General features: G+C 44.1%; 1 protein-coding gene across 1 annotated transcript in view; it reads left to right on the forward strand.

The window, feature by feature from the left end:
• Nucleotides 1-2683: 2683 nt before the first annotated feature.
• ARG1 (arginase 1) overlaps nucleotides 2684-22169 on the forward strand; it is a 221880-nt gene continuing 202394 nt past the window's right edge. The window contains exon 1 of the mRNA XM_069234881.1: nucleotides 2684-2793. Coding sequence (XP_069090982.1) covers nucleotides 2740-2793 — 54 coding nt within the window. The 5' untranslated portion in view covers nucleotides 2684-2739. The remainder of the gene's footprint in view (nucleotides 2794-22169) is intronic.

Here is a 22169-nt window from a genome sequence, read left to right on the forward strand (position 1 = left end):
GTACTTTCGCTCTCAGGGAAGGCCAGGTCTCACCGCCTCCAAATTGCACCAGCAGGACCTCAAGACAGTCTATGACGATGGGGGATGACGATGTGGTCCAAATTCTGTGTCCTTAGGAGCAAGCTTGTCGCTATGAGAGGAGTCCAAGAGTACCAGTCGTCATCTTAGAAGGTAAATAAACAAGAAAAATGTAAAAGTCCCACTTGAAGAAAGTCTTTGTTTAAAGTCCAAATGCCATAAATTTCAGAAGATTCAGGTGGACAAGATTACAAGAAGCGTCGTTGTTGATCCAATATTTACTTATTTATTATGTATAAAGAAAATGAAATATTTCCAGAATAGGATACATCAGTGAATGAATCCAGAGAGGAAACAAAAGAGTCAGCCAACACGTGTTTCGCCCCAACAGGCACGTATGCCGGGGCTTTCTCAAGGCTGAAAGAAAAGGGAAACACAGTCCAGCTAAAGATAATACAATATTGACTTTTACATTTTTCTTGTTACTTTATCTCTTCTTTGGAGGACTTGGGTCCATGTGCCCGACAAAGTACCCACACAATATTCAATGAACTAGACATTTTATACAGGAAGCTAGGGCCTTTGGACCCTCTCCTGGAGTCTGTTCTGTATGTCATCTTAGAAGGTGCCTGCTGGAGCAGGGGAGTGACTCCGTCACCCCACAGCAGATTTCTTTGGTCCTTCTGGTGAAGGATGAAGACAGGAAGTCCTCAGAGCGTGCACACTGTGGAAACTGTTGCAGTTGCTGGCTGGAGCGGAGGTTGCAGAGGAAAAGTATCCCTTGTGGATACTTTGTTGCTGTTAGGGCGGTTCCTGGATCAGGCTGCGGTTGATCCGAGGTCAGAGGATGATGAAGTAGTTGCAGAGGATTCCTGAAGGAAACTTGCAAGCAGAATCTGAAGAGAACCCACAGGAGAGACCCTAAATAGCCCTCAGAGGGGGATTGGCTCCCTTATCAGGTATGACCTATCAGGACGGGTCTTTGACATCACCTGCTGGCACTGGCCACTCAGAGCCCTCCAGAGTGCCCCCACACCTTGCAAAGCAAGATGGCTGAAGTCTGGGACACACTGGAGGAGCTCTGGGCACCACCCCTAGGGTGGTCACTCCCCTTCCCTTTGTCTAGTATCGCACCAGAGCAGAGGACAAGGGATCCCTGAACTTGTGTAGGCTGGCTCATGCAAGGAGGGCACCATCTGTGCCCTTCAAAGCATTTCCAGAGGCTGGGGGAGGCTACCCCTCCCCAGCCTTTAACACCTATTTCCAAAGGGAGAGGGTGTAACACCCTGCTCTCAGAGGAAATGCTTTGTTCTGCCTTCCTGGGACTGGGCTACCCAGACCCCAGGAAGGCAGAACCCTGTCTGTGAGGTGGCAGCAGCAGTAGCTGCAGTGCAAGCCTCAGAGAGCTGGTTTGGCAGTACTGGGTGTCCATGGTGGAGCCCCCAGGATGCATGGAATTGGCTCCCCAAAACCAGATTTGGAATGGGGGGACAATCCATGATCTTAGACATTTTACATGGCCATATTCGGAGTTACCATTGTGAAACTACATATAGGTATTAACCTATGTGTAGTGCACGCATGTAATGGCGTCCCCGTACTCACAAGGTCCCGGGAAATGGCCCTGAACTATATGGTGACACCTTTGCTAGTGTAAGGGTGTCCTCACACTTAGTAACTTTGCACCTAACCTTCAGCAAGTGAAGGTTAGACATATAGGTGAGTTACAAGTTACTTAAGTGCAGTGGAAATGGCTGTGAAATAACGTGTGCAGGCCTGTGCTTAGGTTTGTCTGAGCTCCCTATGGGTGGCAAAAGAAATGCTGCAGCCCATATGGATCTCCTGGAACCCCAATGCCCTGGGTACCTAAGTATTATATACTAGGTACTTATAAGGGGGGGGGGGTCCAGTGAGCCAATTGAAATTGGCATATGAAGTCACTAGCCTACAGTGACAAATTTAAAAGCAGAGAGAGAATAAGCACTGAGGTTCTGATTAGCAGAGCCTCAGTGACACAGTTAAGCACTACACAGACACACACATTAAGCCATAAACTATGAGCACTAAGGGCCTGACCAGCAGGATCCCAGTGAGACAGGCAAAAACATACTGACATACAGGTAAAAAATGGGAGTAACATGCAAAGGAAGATGGTACTTTCCTACATTGTCACTGCTGTTTTCCGCAGTATTCGCTGGTAAACGTTTCTTGGAACTGTGACTGTTGTGTTTGTGTTTTAGGTCAGTGATTTACCCACACCCCTCAGTAAAAGCAGTTCCACAATCACTTTATTGCATATTTTTAAGGCGATGAAGTAAGGTTTCCTGGCATCAAGGAATTCTCAACTAGTCAGAAGTGTGTCACGTTTTTAAAGAAGTGCATGCCTGGTTTCCATATCAATCCCCTTTGTAAGAGAACCCATGGTGCTTTCGCTTCTCAGCGAGGTTTCACTTTCAAGTATGTGGCAAACATGGATTTTCAGCTGTCAGCTAATATGGTGTACAGTATGATAGCCTATCGACCTTTCAGTTTCAAGGGCTAGCAGTGCCAGAAATCTTGCACAATCTAGTCTTCTGATGGGTGGATGATTATCTTCTGACGACATGATTACAGAGACTCGCTTCTCTTATAAAGGGAGGATTGAGCGCTGTCTCAGACTACAGGGAGAGCTGTTGACCTCAAGAATAAAGAAAAAGAACATCACCCCTACCAAGTAGCACAATGAGCACCCAGACTCTCATAGGATTCGTTGGGGCTCCTTTCTCAAAGGGCCAGGTAAAATATTACTTGATTTTTTCATGTTCAAGTGCACCTATTTATTTGATGACACGTATCGCCATCTCTTTTAGAGTGTATAATGTATTACCAGGCTGCATCATTTAATACTTCTTCCAACATACAGGCAATACGTTCATACAGTTTCAGCTGTGTTGTATTCAAGGCTTTTTTATTCCCAACTGAAAGGAATTTTGATATGTTTATTGAATAGATAGATAGATAGATAGATAGATAGATAGATAGATAGATAGATAGATAGATAGATAGATAGATAGATAGATAACTAGATAAGTTGGCAGACATTAGGCAGGCTGACAGTGAACAAGGAAAAGCAGCGTTTGAAACAGTGAGTCTCGTTAGGGTTCTGGTACGCTTATAGAACTGTGCGCCTGCTGGCACTCTCTTCATCTTAGTGTGGCATTGAGACCTGCGGAACGTATGGCGATGCCCATGACCACAGAAGATCTATGTGATCCTAGCACACTGGAAGTCAGCGCGAGCTACATTATCTTGCCAGGCCTTTTGCAAGTTCATTTAACACAAGATGAAAGGATGACTAACCTTCACTTTATAACAAAGGAAGAACAAATAAAAGATGAGTGATGTTCAACCAGGTGCATTGACCTCAAAAGCATACTCAGCAAACTATATCTCACATTGCTGTGAGTGGGTTCAATGACATAGGTCTGACATACATTTCGTGGTGAACGGTTATTCATTATAGAAAACATAACTAAGCCATCTCTTAGAATTGTTCGTCCACTAGCGAGATTGTGGATCTAATTTGATGACTGTCAGCGCTGCCAACATGGATTTCTCAATGTTGAAACACGTGATCTATGTTCTAATCTAACACATTAATTAAAAAATGTGTACATTACATAACACATATATGTCAAGTTGAAAGTATGAGAGTGCATGGAAAATATACCACACAAGGGCTATCCTCCGCAACTCTATTACTACAGACAGAGAGAAAGAGAGACTCGCAGAGAGAAGTGAAAGAAACCCAATAGTAGTGATTCAAAGTAAAATATGTGTTTCTAAGATGTCATTTATTTATAAGAAATTGTGTTTGATCCATCAACATGTTTGTTTAAAGCATTAATGGTGGAGGAAGCAGAGAGGTGTAAAAGGAACAGGAAAGAGGAAAGAGATTAGATAGAAGGAAAGAGGAAGAAGGCTTTTCAACGGAGTGGCCTTCACAAAGATACTGAGATCCACACTTGATGGAATGCAAAAGAAAGCAACATTTGTGTTACTTCGCACAAGTGCAAACTGTAGTAAATGTGGGCCTCATTTCGTATTAGACAACGCAATAGTGCATATGAGTAACTGGCCTGAAGCATCTGAACAACAGGTAGGCGTGAAAGTGAAAGGTAATATAAAAGGAGACAACAGAGAGCAAGACGAATCATTGGGTGAAAACGGGTGGCGGAGGGTGATAGTGTGCATAGTTAAATAGTTACTAAGACAGTTCAAAGAGCCATCCATTGAGGTAGGAGCCTGTGTGCTCACAGCTTAAGAGGAAGGAAGGTATAGGAGAAATGGGAAGCAGGAATCCTTCCCGGGGACCTAAACAATTAGGGGTAGAGGCGTATGAGGTGTGGTTAGAATAGTGTTCATTTACCCGGAATATCAGTGCTTCGAAAGTAAATGGCAAGTTGAAGTCTTTCTGTCATATCTGCTTCCAGTACACTACCCCTGAAAATTAAATAGTGTTTCGAATAAGCTTGCCAAACCTATTTATTTTGCCAGCGTACCTTTCTGCTGCAACACAATAGAATCTATGTCTAATTCTCTCTCACCTTTGTCACCACATTGAATTCTCCCATTTGTCCAAAACCTTTTTAAAATTCAATTTCTGATTTAACCCAGCCGTTTATGCATGTGGATAGTTTCAGGAATGTACCGTTCTCTCATCAAAAAATTCGTTATGCTGCTACTGATCATTTCTTCAAAATGACTTACAGTATGATACCGTGCCTGTCACAAGTATTTCTGTGAAATACACTCATTATGCCAGCTGCAAAAAATCCAGACTTACATTTTAGCTAAGTTGTTCTTCGTGCACTGCTGCAAAATATTTGCACAAAGAGTATTGCTATGTAACATTCTGCTGTTATCAATGCTCGTAGGTATGGTGCAAGTTTGGGTATTGATTCTGTCATGTGGGGGCTGCCACCTTGGGTGATCCCTTGTGCTCAGTTGCTGTACGTCATCTGTGTTTCTACAGCAAATATATTTTCAAATGTGGGGTCAATTTCAGGCTCAGAGATTTTCCCAAGCATATGACCACAAAGAATACCTGATGGCAATTGAAACCTGGATATGCTAAGTGCAACCATCAAGCACAGATTCAGCGTCTAAGTGTTAGAAAGTTTGGACATCAGTCACCCCCGTCTGGCTGTATAAGAGTTGTCTCCTGCACTAACATTTCATTTTCAGCTACCATAGTTGTAGTATGTGCTGATAAATGCAATACGAACAGAGCATTGAGGAGATGTACTTGAACACCAAGAGTTCATGTCTTGTTATGTGCAACCAACGGACCTATGTGTTTTAAAATGCTATATTTCACACATATGTTCCAGAAAACTGTCATTCCATACTAGTATTGTGCTTGTACAGTAAAAGGGACCCTCGCCCACACTCAAGTAATTCTGACTGGGCTCTAAAGATGATTCGTCCACACTCTTCAATGTGTTGCCCCCCCCGTCCCGAAGTTTGGTTCTAGTTGCTCTCCTGCCACACATCCATTAACCATTGTTTCAAGTGTAAAAGGCATTATTACATTATTTGTGTGTGTTATTAGTTTACTGCAATCAAATAACAATTATCCCTAAGATGGAATGGGTGGAGAAGTGGGCTATGGACATGGATCCAGCGACAATGCGATGGATGCATCAAGTGTGTTTTGCTCCTTTTGTTCAACCTTTTCATCAGTGATCTTTGTTTCCAGCTCATTGATGTAGCAACGGGTGTACCCAAGGTGGGTGGTTAGTAAACACCCTGCTTCTGTTTGTCCTGATGATGTGGCATTGGTTGCCACAGAAGAGAATATATTACATCTCCGCCCTGAGTGAAAGTTGTGAAGAGCACAATGTATTTGTTCATCAGTAAAAATACTAAAAGGGTTCGTAGCCTAATGGTCAGACCTGACGACTTTGGAACTGGAGAGCACCATCTGAGTCCGCCGTGGACTCAACATCCTAAGATTCTGTTCAAAACACTTAGGGCCTGATTTAGAGCTTGGCGGATGGGTTACTCCGTCACAAACATGATGGATATCCCATCCGCCGTATTACAATGTCCATAGGATATGATGGAATTGTAATACGGTGGACAGGATATCCCCATCTGCCAAACTCTAAATCAGGCCCTTGATTTCCACATGCCTATAATCAAAAAAATTAATCCGACCTTGCGTAATGTAATTTGGTGCTCATGGAAAGAGCTTTAATGCCCTTGGGCCATGTTCACACAATATAAACTGCAAAAAGTTCTTGAATATGAGTAGGAAGTATTCTGGGAGTAGTTGAGCCAAACTACTTCATATACTACACAATTTTATGTATTGGAGTTTACTTTTTAATAGCAACTACACTTCAGTCAAGACCATAAGCTCAGGCTTCAACTATTGCAATAAAAGTTTAGCCAATGAAATGCAAAGTTTCACTTTTCCCATGTCTTAACACGTCTCTGACTTTATGTTAAGATTTTATATAGGGCTACAGATCAAAGTAAGTGATAGCGCCTTAAAGTGAACAAAAGAAGTGGAGTTAGAATAAAACCTACATTAGTCGGTTGTGATAGGAAAACCTGCGTGAACAGAAGAATCTTTTCAAGATAACCGGAACATGTAAACATTGTTTACTGAAGAGGTTGAAAGTGAAATAATGAAATCATTAAAATCTCTTTAGCAGAGAATAGAGGCACAGGACATCTTAAATAGGTGCATTATTTGTAACTAAATGGACAAAAGTCGGGAGAAAGACGGATCTTAGATGGAAGAGAAATTATCAAGGCAACAGTACAAAGATTTTGTGTCTTTATAGTGCTGGGCAACTATATGGAATTGCATTCTTATTCAGCTTGCCTTATTGAAATGTAGTATTCTCTTTATTCATTCCACAGTTAGTAATTACTTATTCAAATTGACTCCACTCACCTTAATGATGAAACATATATGAATTTCATACCATGTATTTAACAAGTTGATTGTGTGGGTGAACGTAATGCAAAATATGTGACACATTCCTCCCAACAATTTCACTGCCACGGGATAAAACGTATCCATATTAAGTTTCTTGACAAGCACACAGTAACATTCCTATGGCAGGTTACTAGTTAGTACCAGAACTGATAGCAATCTTACCCATCTGATGATATCTGATTATATCACACATCTTTTTTTTTACTATTCCACTGTCATTTAAATAATTTAAGCTATCACATCCTTCAATTCTCTCCATCAATTTTCAGGATGCAGTAATTTGATTCTCAAACCAAACACTGGGGATTAGTAATCTTACTCCTACTATGTACATAAACACTAATTTCTTCTCCTTCATGATCAGTTTGGTGATTTCATTCACTGGCTGACCCCTAAGGCAGAACTGTAATGGCAGGTTTGGTTGATCATCTGTGATATATCCTCTGCAATAAAATTAAGATAATCTAAACCTTTGGGGCATGCTGCAAATACCTGCAGCACATTTGTTTCTTGGTCACTTCTTTTGCCACAAATGTGATGGAGTATCCTGTCCCTCAAACTCTTTGTGCGCCCACCGTAATGTACGCTGTCCATTGGCAGTCCACCTGTTGACTCGGTTGACAGAAAGGTGACTGCAAAGCCCTGATAGAGTGCTTGTCATCGGCATAATAGCATCACACCACATGCCCTATTTAGGGCAGGTGGCCTGATATCTTTTGTTTCTATCTATGGCGATGATGAACAGAAAAATCAAAATTAGGAACCCGCCTCAGAGTGTAGAGTTCTTCAGTAATTTGTTGCTATTCAGAAAAAGACAACCTTGGGAGTTTCTTTTAAAAAAACAAAAGATTTGGTGGATGAGCGAGAAACCGATGGCAGCCATTGACCAAAAATGTGCCTTCAGACGATCTGTTGTGACGGAGGTTACTCTGAAGGTACAGGGATAACTGCTGGGTCAGCAGTTACCTGTAAATAAGGCAGTCCTCTGTGCATCAGGATGGTGGATATAATGTCCTCCGCCACCCTGACATACAGAGAAAATCCACTAAGATATAAATGAGGTCTTTAGGAGCCAGAGAGACTGAGGATAAAGTACTACCTAGCAGTGGCAAGAGGTAAGTCGAGAAGTTGGGGGGGGGGCAGACCACACAGGCACACACCCACACTCACCCATCTACATGCACACTCACTCACAACCATGAATTCACAAGCAAGCACACATACGCCCACCATTCTCAAGCACATACGTGCATACACACCTATTCACTGTACACAACACATGCACAAATACAGATGCACTCATACAACACACATGCACGCAAACACCAAATATTAACAATAATAAATTACTGACTGCAGCTGTGATCTCAGGTGGCAGGAGGCAAGCCTCCAAAGTTCCCAGAGGGTAGGGACTGCTACATCCTCTCATTGGCTGACCTTATGGGTGGGATGGTGTCAGTGTGAGTTGCTGACCCCACCCCACCCCACTTTGTGACAAGAGGCCACTGATTGTCACTCAGGACCTCAGAGCATTTTTCAGAGGTCATATCGATAGGACTGTGAATTCCTCAGCCCAGCAAAGAACAGCTCATTTGTTATAAATGGGTTCTCTGGTTGGCTCTCAGTTTTCACTCTTTTCAAAGCAGGGACCCTCACTCTAGTCAGGGTAAGGGAGATACACAGCTTAGATAACCCTTGCGCACCCCCTTGGTAGCTTGGCACAAGCAGTCAGGCTTATCTCAGAGGCAATGTGTAAAGTATTTGTACCAACACACAGAGTAACACAGTGAAAATGCCACAAAACACTCAACACCAGTTTAGAAGAATAGCCAATATTTACCTGAGTAAAACAAGACCAAAACGACAAAAAGCCATCATACACAAGCAAAGTTATGAATTTTCAAAGATTAAACTTGAATATAGCACTTAGAAACACAAATGCTTCAATTTGGTGTTATCACGGTGTCATGACGAAGTTGTTGCCATCAATCTGACACCAATGGCTCCGGTCACAGAGTTGCATGGACCCCCAGGTACAGTACCTTTTGCAAGTGAGGAAAGAAGCCGGTGCATGGAGTCAAGAAAGTGGGGCGTCGCTGAATCTGATGCGGCATCTGTTTCGGTGCATCGGGTCCTTATTGTGGAGCAGTGGAGATGACGTGGTGTTGGTGTGAAGCATTGTTCCTTATGCTCCGGTGGGGTCGATGTCTGTCGGGTCAAGGCGCAGTGATGCGACCTCACGGGGTCCCGGTCATGCCACAGGGCTGCAGGTGCCCCAGCGGATTTGGGTGTCACGGATGTTGGTGACACGCACTCACAAACTCACGGACGTCACGAGGGTTACAGCGGCATCAGGCCTGTGATAGTAGTGGGAGTCGACACACTCCAGCCCGGACCATGGCTTCGGTTGCAGGCGGTGTCACAGGGTCAGGCAGCGGCGTCAGTCCGGGTGTCATCCGGTGTCAGTGCACTTGGTTTTACTTGGTTTTCAACAAGCTTTCACTCTCAAGAGCCCAAGAGCACAGAAACTGGAATAGGCAAAACACCTGGGGAGTTAGGACCCACAGCAAGTGAACCCAGAGGCTGGTAGGTGAAGTCTTTGCTGTCCCTCAGACTTTTTAACAGAAGGCAAGCTCAGTCCAAGCCCTTGGAGAAACCTCAGAAGCACGATATACAGCAAAGTCCAGTCTTTGTCCTCTATAAGGCAGAATCAGCAACCACAGACCAACCCAGCAAAGCAGTACCCCTCCTCCAGCTCTTCAGCTTTTCTCATTGGCAGAGGTTCCTCTTGATGCCAAAGTGTTCTAAAAGTTGGGGTTTTGGATCCACAACTTATACTCCTTTCTGCCTTTGAAGTAGACAAACTTCAAAGGAAAGTCTATGTTAATGACAAAATCCTTCCTTGTCCAGGCCTGGCCCCAGACACACATTAGGGGGTCGGAGCCTGCATTGTGTGAGGACAGGCAGAGCCCTTTCAGGTGCAGGTGTCAGCTCCTCTCTCCCCACTCTAGCCCCGGAGACTCATCAGGATATGCAGGACACTCCCCAGCTCACTTTGTGTCACTGCCTAGAGGGAATTCACAATCAGCCCAACTATCAGTCTGACCCAGACGTGGATTCCACAAACAGGCAGAGTCACAGAATGGTTAAGCAAGAAAATGCCCACTTCTAAAAGTGGCATTTTCAAACTGACAATCTAAAAAGCAACTTTACCAAAAGGTGTATTTTAAAATTGTGTGTTCAGAGACCCCAAACTCCACATCTCTATCTATTCCCAATGGGAAACTGCACTTAAAAGATATTCAAAGGCAGTCCCAATGTTAGCCTACAGGAGAGATAGGCCTTGCAATAGTGAAAAACAAATTTGGCAGTATTTCACTATCAGGACATGCGAAACACACAAGTATATGTCCTACCTTTTAAATACACTGCATCCTGCCCATGGGGCTACCTAGGGCCTACCTTAGGGGTGACTTACATTTAGTAAAATGAAAGGTCTGGGTGTGGCAAGTGGGTATACTTGCTGGGTCGAATGGGCAGTGCAAGCCTGCACACACAGACACAGCAGTGGCAGATCTGAGACATATTTACAGGGCTACTCATGTGGGTGGCACAATCAGTGCTGCAGGCCCACTATTAGCATTTGATTTACAGGCCATGGGAACCTTTACTCGGGACTTACTAGTAAGTCAAATATGTCTATCATGGATAATCCAATTACCAATATAGTTTAGACAGAGAGCATGAAGTGTGCAGAGTCCAAAAGCCAACAAAAACTGGACAGAAGAAATAGGAGGAAGGAGGCAAAAGGTTTGCAGATGACCATGCAAAAAGGGCCAGGTCCAACATCAGGCAGCCAGGCATCTGCACATTTAGCACATGTGTAGCATCTGGCTGCCTGACCCGAGTGTCTGTCAATCTGACCTTTGCTCAGCCTGACAGTCCTTCTTCATGTCTGCAAAAATGTGTGGGTGTGGGGCCTCTCGGCTCTTAAAGACAGGCCGCTGCTGCAGTCTAAGAGTGGAAGGGAAGCTTTGAACCTGTTACTAAGTACCACACAAGGGTCCCCTAACACTAAAAGAGAGTGAGGGGATTAGCTGAGGGGGCCATCTTTGCTCAAAGAGAGTGGCCCTGTGACAGTGACTCTGAGAAAGGGGCCATTTTTGCAATGTGTAATATTGTGTCTTTTAGTTTGTTACAGTACTTGTTGCTGTTGTTTTTTTGTTGAGTGCTGTGCTTGTTGTACTCCCACACTCCCTAAGAATCCTGTGAGTGCTTGCCATCCCTACCACTGAGAGTCAAGTGTTGAAGGATTTGTACTTGGCCCATTTTGCAGAGTCATAGTAGGATGGAACCCAGGTCATGAGAGGCAAACTACCCAAGACCCGTGGATGAAGCCCAGTAAACTCTGCTTGCCCCATGCCACCCGTCCCCAAATGGGGTCTGACAATTGGCGGCAATAGGTGTGACTCTGCAAAAGCCAGTTACAACTTGGTAAAACAGAGTAATACATTCAAAGCTTACACTTTAAAGCCTACACAGAAAAGGTTTGGATATATGGTTGGGAGGAGTAGACCTAGATATCAGGTCCTTAGAGGTTTTGAGGGATCCATGCGTTGACAGAGGTTGGAGGGCTCCCAGAAGCAAGGACAGGGACGTCCTTGTGAGATACTGTAGAATCCAATAAGAGAAATTGGATGGGAGGGGAGAAACTGTAAAGGAATCTGTGGATTGTACCATTGTAGGAATCCAGAAAGAGAGTGCTGTAAAGTCAGGATTTTGTAGACCCTTAAGACAGGGCACACCCAGGACACACATAGGGTAAACTCTGTGTATCACTAAATTTTCTTTTCAATATTTCCCCACACCAGTCACCCAGGCCCAAAAAGTATTTCTGCCCCTCCCCCAGGGGCCAGAATGGGGTTTGCTACCTCCAATAATCCCCCTAGACACCAGAGATTTTTCTAGGAGAATAAATGGGTGGGAGTGGCCCACCCAGGCCTAGCCCCCCAACCCTCCCAAATAACCCAAGCAGACTTTCTGCCCTTGTGAGGGGGAGATTGATGGTGTTTGCCTCCTATCTGCCCCTCGAAGTCGGGCAGAAAGCCCATTAGAACACCAGGGAGTAGATGCTTGGGGGGGAGCTACCACTTCACAATGGGCTAGTGCTTCCCACTTCCCACAGGTGCAAAAGTCGTTCTGCACCCCTACCTCCAATATGCCGGGGGAGTCAAAAAGCTTACTGTGGAGGAAAACACCAACAATCTGTCCCCAACCAGAAAGCCCAAGTGACCACCAGGATTATATCTGGAGGGGGGAGCATCCCCCCACTGTCAATGGGCTAATGTTCCCCCCAACCCTAGGCCCAGATGTCTTTCTGCCACTGGGGTAGAAAGCCTATTACACCATGAATGATTTTTTGTAAAGAAATGGGTGGAAGCGAACCACCTAGGCATTGGGCCTATCCCCACCCCTCAAATGACCTTCAACAGTCTTTCTGCCCAGGTCTGTAACTCCAATCTGGTCCGGTGGGTGGGGCACAAAGTCCACTAGAAACCAGGGAGTTTTTTTATTGCTACAAGGTGTGGTGATAGTCTGCCCATCCACCCACACATCAGGCCTAGTCTCCACCTCCAATATGACCCCAGAAGTCTTTCTCCCCCAGCATCACCCCCACTGGGAACTAAAGTATTCCCATCTTTTCTGCAAGCAGGGAAATTTTGACTTTGGATAGGATTTTTTTTTTTTTGTATACATGTGGGTAGCAGAGTTAGGCTAAGTCCTAATATTGTCCTAAGTGTATACTGTATGGCTGCACTTTTCAGGTTTGGGTCAGCTGCCACCTGGGGAAACTCACCAAACTCAGACATTTCTGAAAACTAGACATTCGGGGGAGTCCAGGATGGTATGCTTTGCTCGAAGCTTGGGTGGCAGTTGCAGTCTCTGTGAGAGTGGACTGAGGTGTTAAAAATTAACTCATCATTTTGCACCACATTACTTGTTTTGTTCATTGTACATCATCACACTGACGACTGGGAACGGGATCTTACTGATAGAAGGAGTATAAGAACACCTCTATGGTCTTCAGCATGGAGTAAAGTCTTACCTGATTTTAGATGACGAGCGTGTGGATTATGATCCATAATCTTCAGGGAGCTAGGAGTATAAAACTGGAGGTGAGGAGGTCCCGTGTGTTGGTGCATAAAAGCAGAGTGTTCCAGGGGAAGAGGTGGTCAGAGCTGATCCCTTGAATCAGGATCACTGAAACTCATATGCCTTTCAATTTGGGAGACATTTAGAAAGCCCGATTGGTTGTAACCAGTGACGTGGGTGTGTGTACGTAGTAGGAATTGCGTGCCCTGTCACCTGTGAAAAGAGACAGTGAGGAGTTGTGGAAAATAACAAGTCCATTCACCATAAAAGAAAATGTAAGAGCATTAGTGGCCATTTTGTTTTCTTTCCCAATCTCCCAACATGTTTGCAGGGAGGTCACACAGCAGACATGTTTTAAAATTGGGAATTGGAGACACAGAGTCTTTGGAAAGTTGAAATCAGCAATTCCCTGGAAGTTGGATGTAATCATGGAAGCATTGATAGGCACACCCCGAGCTATGAAATGCTTGCATGCCATTTATCTGTATACTTTCAAGTGGTGATAGGCACACCTTAATCTGGGAAACGCATGCCTGTAACTTGTTGGAAAACTTTCAAGCAGTGATGGGCACACCTCAGTGAGAGGAAAGCTTGCCTGTCACTTAACAGAATTATTTTAAAATTGAAAACTTGCTGATCGGGGACAGGCACACCAAAGTGAAGTAGGAGTACAATCGTCACATACATATTGTTTTGTATTTTTTCTAATTTCATATTTCTTTCCTCTTCATCCTGATGTTGGGATTCATTTAACAAACACTTGACGTATAGGTACTTTTCTATCAGCAAAGAGAGTGGAACATTTGGTGAAATGTGTGAAAGAGTTGAGTATAACTAAGAACTTATATATAAATGCAGCACACATAGAGAGAGGCATCACCCTCACGCCACCTTGTAAACCTGGGAATGCATCAAAATCCATGGATGTTGCATGGGAACACTCAAGCGGCATCCTTGGAAACGTCTCCCTGATGAAAAGTAAGGCAACAAAGCGACTTGTGCTGCGTTGCCTTAATCCATATCTGCATGGCCATGAAAAGCCACGCAAAGCGGCTTTGCGTGGCCTTGTATTTATTGGTCAGAAGCGTGACAAAAAGTGGTGGTGCAGGCTGCTTGCAAATAAGCCTCCTAAGTGTTTTCCAACATGTATCTAATACGTATGGCTAGAGAACTGTCATGAGACCTTGTAGGCCATTTGCAAAATTGTCTTCCAAGGGTTCAAATTTCACCCAGAATACAAGATTAGAAGACTATGCCAAGGTAAATGTGAAAGGTGATGTTATTCTTAGTTAACTTCCCAAATCTCAGTCTTGATGGCACAGGTGATCTTTGCTGATTACATGTTCAGTGCACAAAAGGACTACACAGGTCCTACACACTTTTAGTCTGTGAATGCAGTCCTGCTAGGATGGGAGTTATTTATATCTATGAAGTGACATGGAACGGTTTGTAGTGACGTTCCCATCCAGGCTATACCAACTGTGCCAGCAGACGGAGGCAGCCGCAATGCATCACCGCCCCACCTTGCCACATAGATAATCACCTTACCATTAAATGACGTACATGCAACGATAACTTGAGACAAAAAAAATCTGTATTCAGAGTTCCAATGGATACTGCAATGTGCTTTGATTGAAAACAACAACAAATATGTTTTTTACAACAACTGCAACCAACAACCATCCCTTCCATCAATCATGCTACATACTGTTAATAACATTATCATCTTGCAATGGTTTTTCATTGTGTACCGTGTATACAGCAATTCATACAGTAACATTTAAATACTGAAAAGTAGGTATCAAGGAGTGGGAGGAGGACTTGAGGTGACAGCTCAGGGAAAAAGAATCAGCCCCACTTCTTGGACACCCCAGAAGAATCTCCCGTAACTCCAGATTCTAATTTGGTAAATTCTCTATATTACACCGAGCAAATCTCACTCCACATAGGCTTCAAACAATATTCTCTGCTATATCATTTGCATGTCCCAGATGCTGACTTGCTCCACATGCTCTAGGCTTGTCCTGTATTATCCTCAAATTGTGCACAGATCTGAGCTACCTCCACAGAACTTACTGAACAAGATGCTTGGCAATTCTTTGAGAATTGCATATTGGGTGTGTACCTTTGTCCTAAGGGTTTTTTTGGGCCCTACCTCAGCTGGTACTGAGGGAAATCTAGCAAACCTATACATTTTCAAAAACTAGATACATAGGGAAATCCAGAATGGGGTGACTTGTGTGGCTCTCACTAGGTTGTTTTACCCAGAATCCCATACAAACCACAAACTTTGCAAAAAAACACATTTTCCTCACATTTCTGTGATGGAAAGTATTAGAATCTGCACAGAACCACAAACTCCCTTCCACTCAGCATTCTGCTAAGTCTTCTGATGAAAATAGTACCTCACTTGTGTGGGTAGGCCTAGTGCCCGCAACAAGAAACAGCCCAAAACGCAACATGGATATATCACATTTTTCTATGCAAAACTGGCCTGTTTTTTGCAAAGTGAATAGCTGTGGTTTTTGGGCCCCCACCTCAACTGGCACCTAGGGAAACCTATGGAACCTATATATTTTTTTAAACTAGACACCTAGGGAAATCCAGGATGGAGTGACATGTGTGGCTCTCACCAGGTCATGTTCCCCAGAATCCCTTGCAAACCACAAACTTTGACTAGAAAAGCACATTATTCTCACATTTCTGTGAAGGAATATTCTGGAACATGCACAGAGCTACAATCTTTCTTCCACCCATTCTCTGATGAAAATTATACCTTACTTCTAGGGGTAGGCCTAGTGCCCATGATAGGAAATGGCCCGAAACGCAACAGTGAAACATCAATTCTTTCTATGCAAAACTGACCTGCTTTTTGCAAAGTAGGTAGCTATCATTTTTAGGCCCTAGCTCAGCAAGCACCTGGGGAAACCTAGCAGACCTGTACATTTTTTAAAACTAGACACCTAAGGAAATCCAGAGAGTGGTGACTTGCATGGATCCAATTAGGTCTTTTTACCCACAATGCCCTGCAAACCTCAAACTTTGCTGAAATCACACATGTTCCTTACATTTCTGTGATGGAAACTCCCGGAATCTACAGGAATCCACAAAATTCCCACCACCCAGCGTTGACCCATTTGTGCTGTTATAAATGCTGCACCACTTGTGCCTAGTGCCAATGACAGGAGCGTATCAAACCAAGGACAATGGGAGCCCTTGCATGGAGACTCCTATTGACATTGGTTGGATCCATTCCTGTTGCTGGCACTAGAGTAAATAGGGAGAAAGACAGTTCCCATTTGTGTCTGGGGGGCTGAGGGGGCCATGGGCATGCCCATTATGGGCAACCCCCACCCCTCTTTTAAATAAAAAAAAATCCCTGGTGTCTAGTGGGCTTTCTGACCCCCATCGGAGGTAATAACCCCATCTTCCTCCCAGGGTACAGAAAGACTGCTCTCATTTGTATTTTAGCAGGTGGGGGTATTAGCATTCCCATTTCAGTAGCCCCCACCCGTCTTTTATAAAGAAAAAAGAAACCCTGGTGTCTAGTGGGCTTTCTGCCAGGTACTAACCCCCATCTGCCCCCGGGGGCAGGAAGACAGATCCTATTTATGTCTAGGTGGTGGGGGCATTGTCATGCCCATTGTGGGCAGCCCGACCCCTCTTTTATAAAACTAAAATCTGTGGTTTCTAGTGGACTTTCGTTATCCCAGGGGGCAGATCAGGGTAATAACCCTGATCTGCCTCCCAGGGGAGGTAGAACGACTATTAATAGTGTTTGGGAGGCGGGGGGATTGGCATGCCCATTTTGGGCAGCCCCAACCCTATGTAATAACTTTTTAAAATAAAACAATCCCTGATGTCTAGTCGGCTTTCCGCCCCCCCTGGTGGGGGTGATAGGGGGCTGTTGGTCCCATCTGCCCCAGGGTGGGGGCAGAAAGATTGAATGCGTCAGGAAATGTGGGAGGGAGCAAAAGAGCTTGCCAAAGGGCTGCTCCTCCTCCCTGGTGCCTAGTGGGTGGATCCCTGCTTTGGATTCATCCTCCTGCAGTGATCACCAAGCAGGGATTCACTACAAAAGGGTACCATTGGAAAGGGGAGCTTTCCCCTCTCTAATGACACCTCTGCCATCTGCCTCGTTGCTCAGAGGGCTGGCATAGCCCCCTGAGCACAAAGGCAGTGAAAGTGAAATGAGCTGATCAGCTTATTTCACTTTCGTTTTTAGTGAAATGACGTCAGCTCACGTGTATGCTGCTCATCATTTCATTGAGCTAAATGAGCCAAATGCCTCTGTTGTGAACAGCACAGGGATTTGGGGCTCGTGTGATGAGGACAGAATGGTTCCATCCTCCACACAAGAGCATCAGTGCAAATGATGGAACTGTTCCCTCATGCACACCGAAGGGGTAAACACTAAGCTGGATGACTAACTCTAACAATGAAACAAGCTGTAACTCTTTTGAAAACACTAATTAGAACACTGCTACCTTGACATTTACATGCATGCTATAACAGTACTCCACAGGAGTCTGTCTTTTTAAATGCCTACTGCCAATAAATATTATCAACCCTGCTACATAAGGAAAAATACCCATTTATTTCTAATGAAACACTCAACATAAGTTCACCTGTTTGACAAAATGAAACCTTATTTAAACTTATATAGCCCTTTCAGCACACTATCAGTCCTAAGTGTACTCGGTGGTGGCTTCTGATACTAATCCTAGCCTGCAAGAATATATCCTGAGCCATCTATGACCAGATCACATTTTACTAGTGCTGCTTTCATCATGGTACTGATAAATATGTGCCAGTGCTACAACTTTGTGCAAAAACAACCCGCCAATACCATGGCCCTTAAGCCAAACATTATTCACCGCCACTTCAACCAGACAGCTCTTACTATCCCAATTGGCTCCAGGGTGACCTAGGTCCTCTCGCTTCTCAAACATAGCAGCGATATAGCGATTACTAAACTAATTGTGTCATCCTTTATCTAGCAGCCTTCTCTTAGGACCTCCTTGCTCATACACCTGTTCCTATTTACTACTGTAGACTAATTCAGCCTCATGGCCTCTAAGAATATAAGAAGAAATGTATGCTTAAAATATATTGTCTCAAAGAAAGCTGTTAAAACAGACTTTTCTCATGGCATATGCAAACGTCTCTAATACTGGCATTGCTTGTTGGCCAGCAACTACCAACATTCATTTCATCAGCAAAAATTGGGGAAGTCAATGAGGCCTTTGAGACTTGTCCATAAATGTAATCACTCCTGCTCTAAATGCTGGCCAGAATTCAACAATAAAGCACCATTGTACTCCTAAAAGTCAGAACTAGCCAAATGAAATTTGCAAGTTGTTTGGCAGAAATCTTCTCTCAACAAGAGCAAACAAAGGCTTACGGGTTGCATCCAGTAAGAGTTTGATGGGAAGCTTTGGAATTGTAGGGGCAGACTTGCAGTCACAGTAAAACACACACTATACTAGAATGCTTCAAGCTTTGGTTAATTCAATCAGTGGTATCACTAATTCCCTGTGTCCTAGTATCAGTACATACGTACAGTTAATACATAATCGTTTTTTTAAATTTCATAATTAATACATTCTTGATATTAAGGATTGTGAGGACATTTGGAGAGTGGATACTAGTTGGTAAATCACAATTTTTTTTTAGTTTGAAGAGGCTTTTAATTGCTGGGTATTTATAATAAAATGATGCATGATGGGAAAATATTTTCTCTTGGCAATCACTATTCACAACATCTGAGAAAAGAGAAATAAATAAATGCCTAGAAGCTACCCACTGAAAACCTTTTGGAAGGGCTGTATTCACACAACAAATAAGCTTGAAAATGCATCTCCAGTCTAAACATATGATGACGCCCGGAGCCCATATTCCTGCTTCTCTTCGTCCCACAGACCTTTTCAGGAGTCTCAAGGGATAAAAAGGGATTTAAAATCAACACTGCAAATCAATTTACAGTGTAACTATTTGGTCACACATTAAATCCCAGAGATGAAGAGTAAGGTTCAAAAGTTTATTACAGATTAAGGGCCAAACCTATGTAAATGAATCGCTAAACATGCTATATAAGCACAGAATCACCAAAGGTGAAGTAAAGCATCAAATGAGATTAAATCATACAAGCATAAGGCATACAAGAATTTCAGCTGCTGCAATACAAAATCTGGTAAACAGGTTTTGATGATCAGTATATAAATCACAGTCCTCTTGCTTAATCATTGGAAAACCAAGTTAATCTAATTACCCTAAACCAAGCTATAGAGAAATCATAATCAAGTCTCAGGAAATATAGGGAATATTGGAATATAGGAAAGTGTCAGCACAGCAGAAACCTCCGTAGAAGTTCTGATAGAGAGGTGTTGCTTAGCATTAAGCCACACAAAGGGATAAAGAGTAGAGAGGTCTTTACCACTCCAAGTCTCAAGGGAATCTGCTCTCATCGGAGGCCAAAGAGAATCTGCTCACATTTAACTAGGTGAATACCATTAAACCTACAGAACTCCTAGGAAATCCACATCATCAAATACAAGTAGTTTTCCATCTTCCTTGCACAGTTGAAATTGGCAACTCTCATCCCAAGAATACAACATCAGGATGACCTTGAGTGTCTCTTGGAGCCTGGTACAGAACAGGAATCTTTACTTCTCAGTTTGTTAGCGCTCCTTTGTCCTTGCCAAAATATCCTCCCGTACCCTTCTCTCTCTGTAGACCCAGATGTATGCACCTGCAAATATTGAATATTGCAACGTGAGCAATATTTCAGGCCTTTAGTTATGTTAATGTGATATGGCATTTCAATGCACATTCAAAATACATATGTTCATCTTCAATTATGTTTGCAACATAATTATGAATGAAATACAATCATATACAAGTTCACCATAATACCACAATCTGGATACACTATAAATGCACATATGTAATCAATTTCAGCATATTACAATCAACATTAGATCACCCATACATATATATGATTTACTAATCTTCTACTGTGAATGCACCTTCAATAATATGAGTTAGATGCTCCACTTTACATAAGCAATGTTAAGGCACACAATGTAAGTACTGCCAATTGCATTATTACGTCACTCCTGTGACACATGGTGGTACAGTCAAAATTACAAGTCACCACATATCAAAAATCTCAGTAGAGGAGTGATAGTGATGTGGTTGGTGCATACGAAGATGAACAATGCAACATGTTAAATTACAATATTTTGTCACTTGTGAAAGTATCAAACGTTGCCTGGATAAGTCTGTCCTCTCTCCGATACGATTATGTGATGGTATTTGTCTCTTGTCCCTTCTTTTTGGCCAAATGTAAGGTGCGTGTTTTAGGGTGAAGTGTTTCTGTTCCTCCCTGATGAAAGGTGGGTTCAAGTTAACCACTTTGACTTCATTACAATCCTGGCGGTCGGTGATAAAGCGCCGGTAACACCGTCAACAGGCCGGCGGTAAAAAAATTGAATCATGCCCTCAGCGGAAACCGCCAACACAAACAGCCACTTTAACACACCGACCCCCACGGCGGTAGCAACAAACACAGAGGCGGTAACCGCCAACAGCCAGGCAGAAGACAATGTACTGCCCACAGCATTACAACACGCCTATCCACCACCTTTTCCGGGGTGGTACCAACGCCATCAAAAGCACAGCAGAAAAAGAACACTGAAGGAAACCGACTCACCTCTCGACACTCAAGGAAGAACCACAACGCTATGAAGCCCGAGCTGCACTTCTTTCTAATGCTGGTGTACCGTGTCATACACCAGAAACACGAATGCCAGTGAAGACGACCACAGTGAGTACTGCACCTAGCACACAAGGGAGGGGGGGAGAAAAAAGAGAGTGACACACACACACCCCCACCCCCACCCCCACCCCCAACACCATACACACAACATTACATATACACCCTGCAACCCTCAGGAATAATGCAAGGACAAAAGGAATTGATTAAATTGAGTGTAATATTATAAAATTAGAAAAATATGTTCTTAAAGCAATAAACAGTATGTACAATATATACAGAAGGAGGGACAATGACCACTCCAAAATGTCTATGGCCCACTGGGCCACAACACATAAGCCAAGGCCACACTTGACTCCTGCCCCATACGGAGAGAACACTGTAGCAACATCAGGGCTAAAACACACAGGCACCTCAGGGGGACGGGGAATGGGGGGGCACTTCAGCCGGAAGATGCTACAATGCCACTGGCCTGGAGGGGGCTCCATGCCCAGTGCTTGCTCCTGGAAAGTGCAAAGCCACAGTCTCTCAAGTGGGTGGTTTGCCCACTGCTTGGTCCTGGGGAGTGCAAAGCTACAGTCTCTCTAGTGGGTGGTTTGCCCACTGCTTGGTCCTGAGGAGTGAAAGGCCACAGTCTCTCTAGTGGGTGGTTTGCCCACTGCTTGGTCCTGGGGAGTGCAAAGCCACAGTCTCTCAAGTGGGTGGTTTGGCCACTGCTTGGTCCTGGGGAGTGCAAAGCCACAGTCTCTCAAGTGAGTGGTTTGTCCACTGCTTGGTCCTGGGGAGTGCAAAGCCACAGTCTCTCTAGTGGGAGGTTTGCCACCTGCTTGGTCCTGGGGAGTGAAAGGGCACAGTCTCTCAAGTGGGTGGTTTGCCCACTGCTTGGTCCTGGGGAGTGCAAAACCACAGTCTCTAGTGGGAGGTTTGCCACCTGCTTGGTCCTGGGGAGTGAAAGGCCACAGTCTCTCTAGCGGATGGCTTCTCCACTGGTGCTGGAGGGGGCCTTGTGCCCTGTGTGCTACATCCTGGCAAGGAGGGGCTGAGTGGATGACTTCTTCCACTGGTTCTGGAGGGGGCCTTGTGCCCAGTTTGTTTCATCCTGGCAAGGAGGGGCTGAGTGGATGGCTTCTCCCACTGGTTCTGGAGGGGGCCTTGTGCCGAGTGTGCTTCATCCTGGATGGGGCAGGGTCACATTCTCTCACCTGTGTGTCACACCGACAGGTGTTG

The sequence above is a fragment of the Pleurodeles waltl genome, chromosome 5, assembly GCF_031143425.1.
Source record: "Pleurodeles waltl isolate 20211129_DDA chromosome 5, aPleWal1.hap1.20221129, whole genome shotgun sequence".
Lineage (NCBI taxonomy): Eukaryota > Metazoa > Chordata > Amphibia > Caudata > Salamandridae > Pleurodeles > Pleurodeles waltl.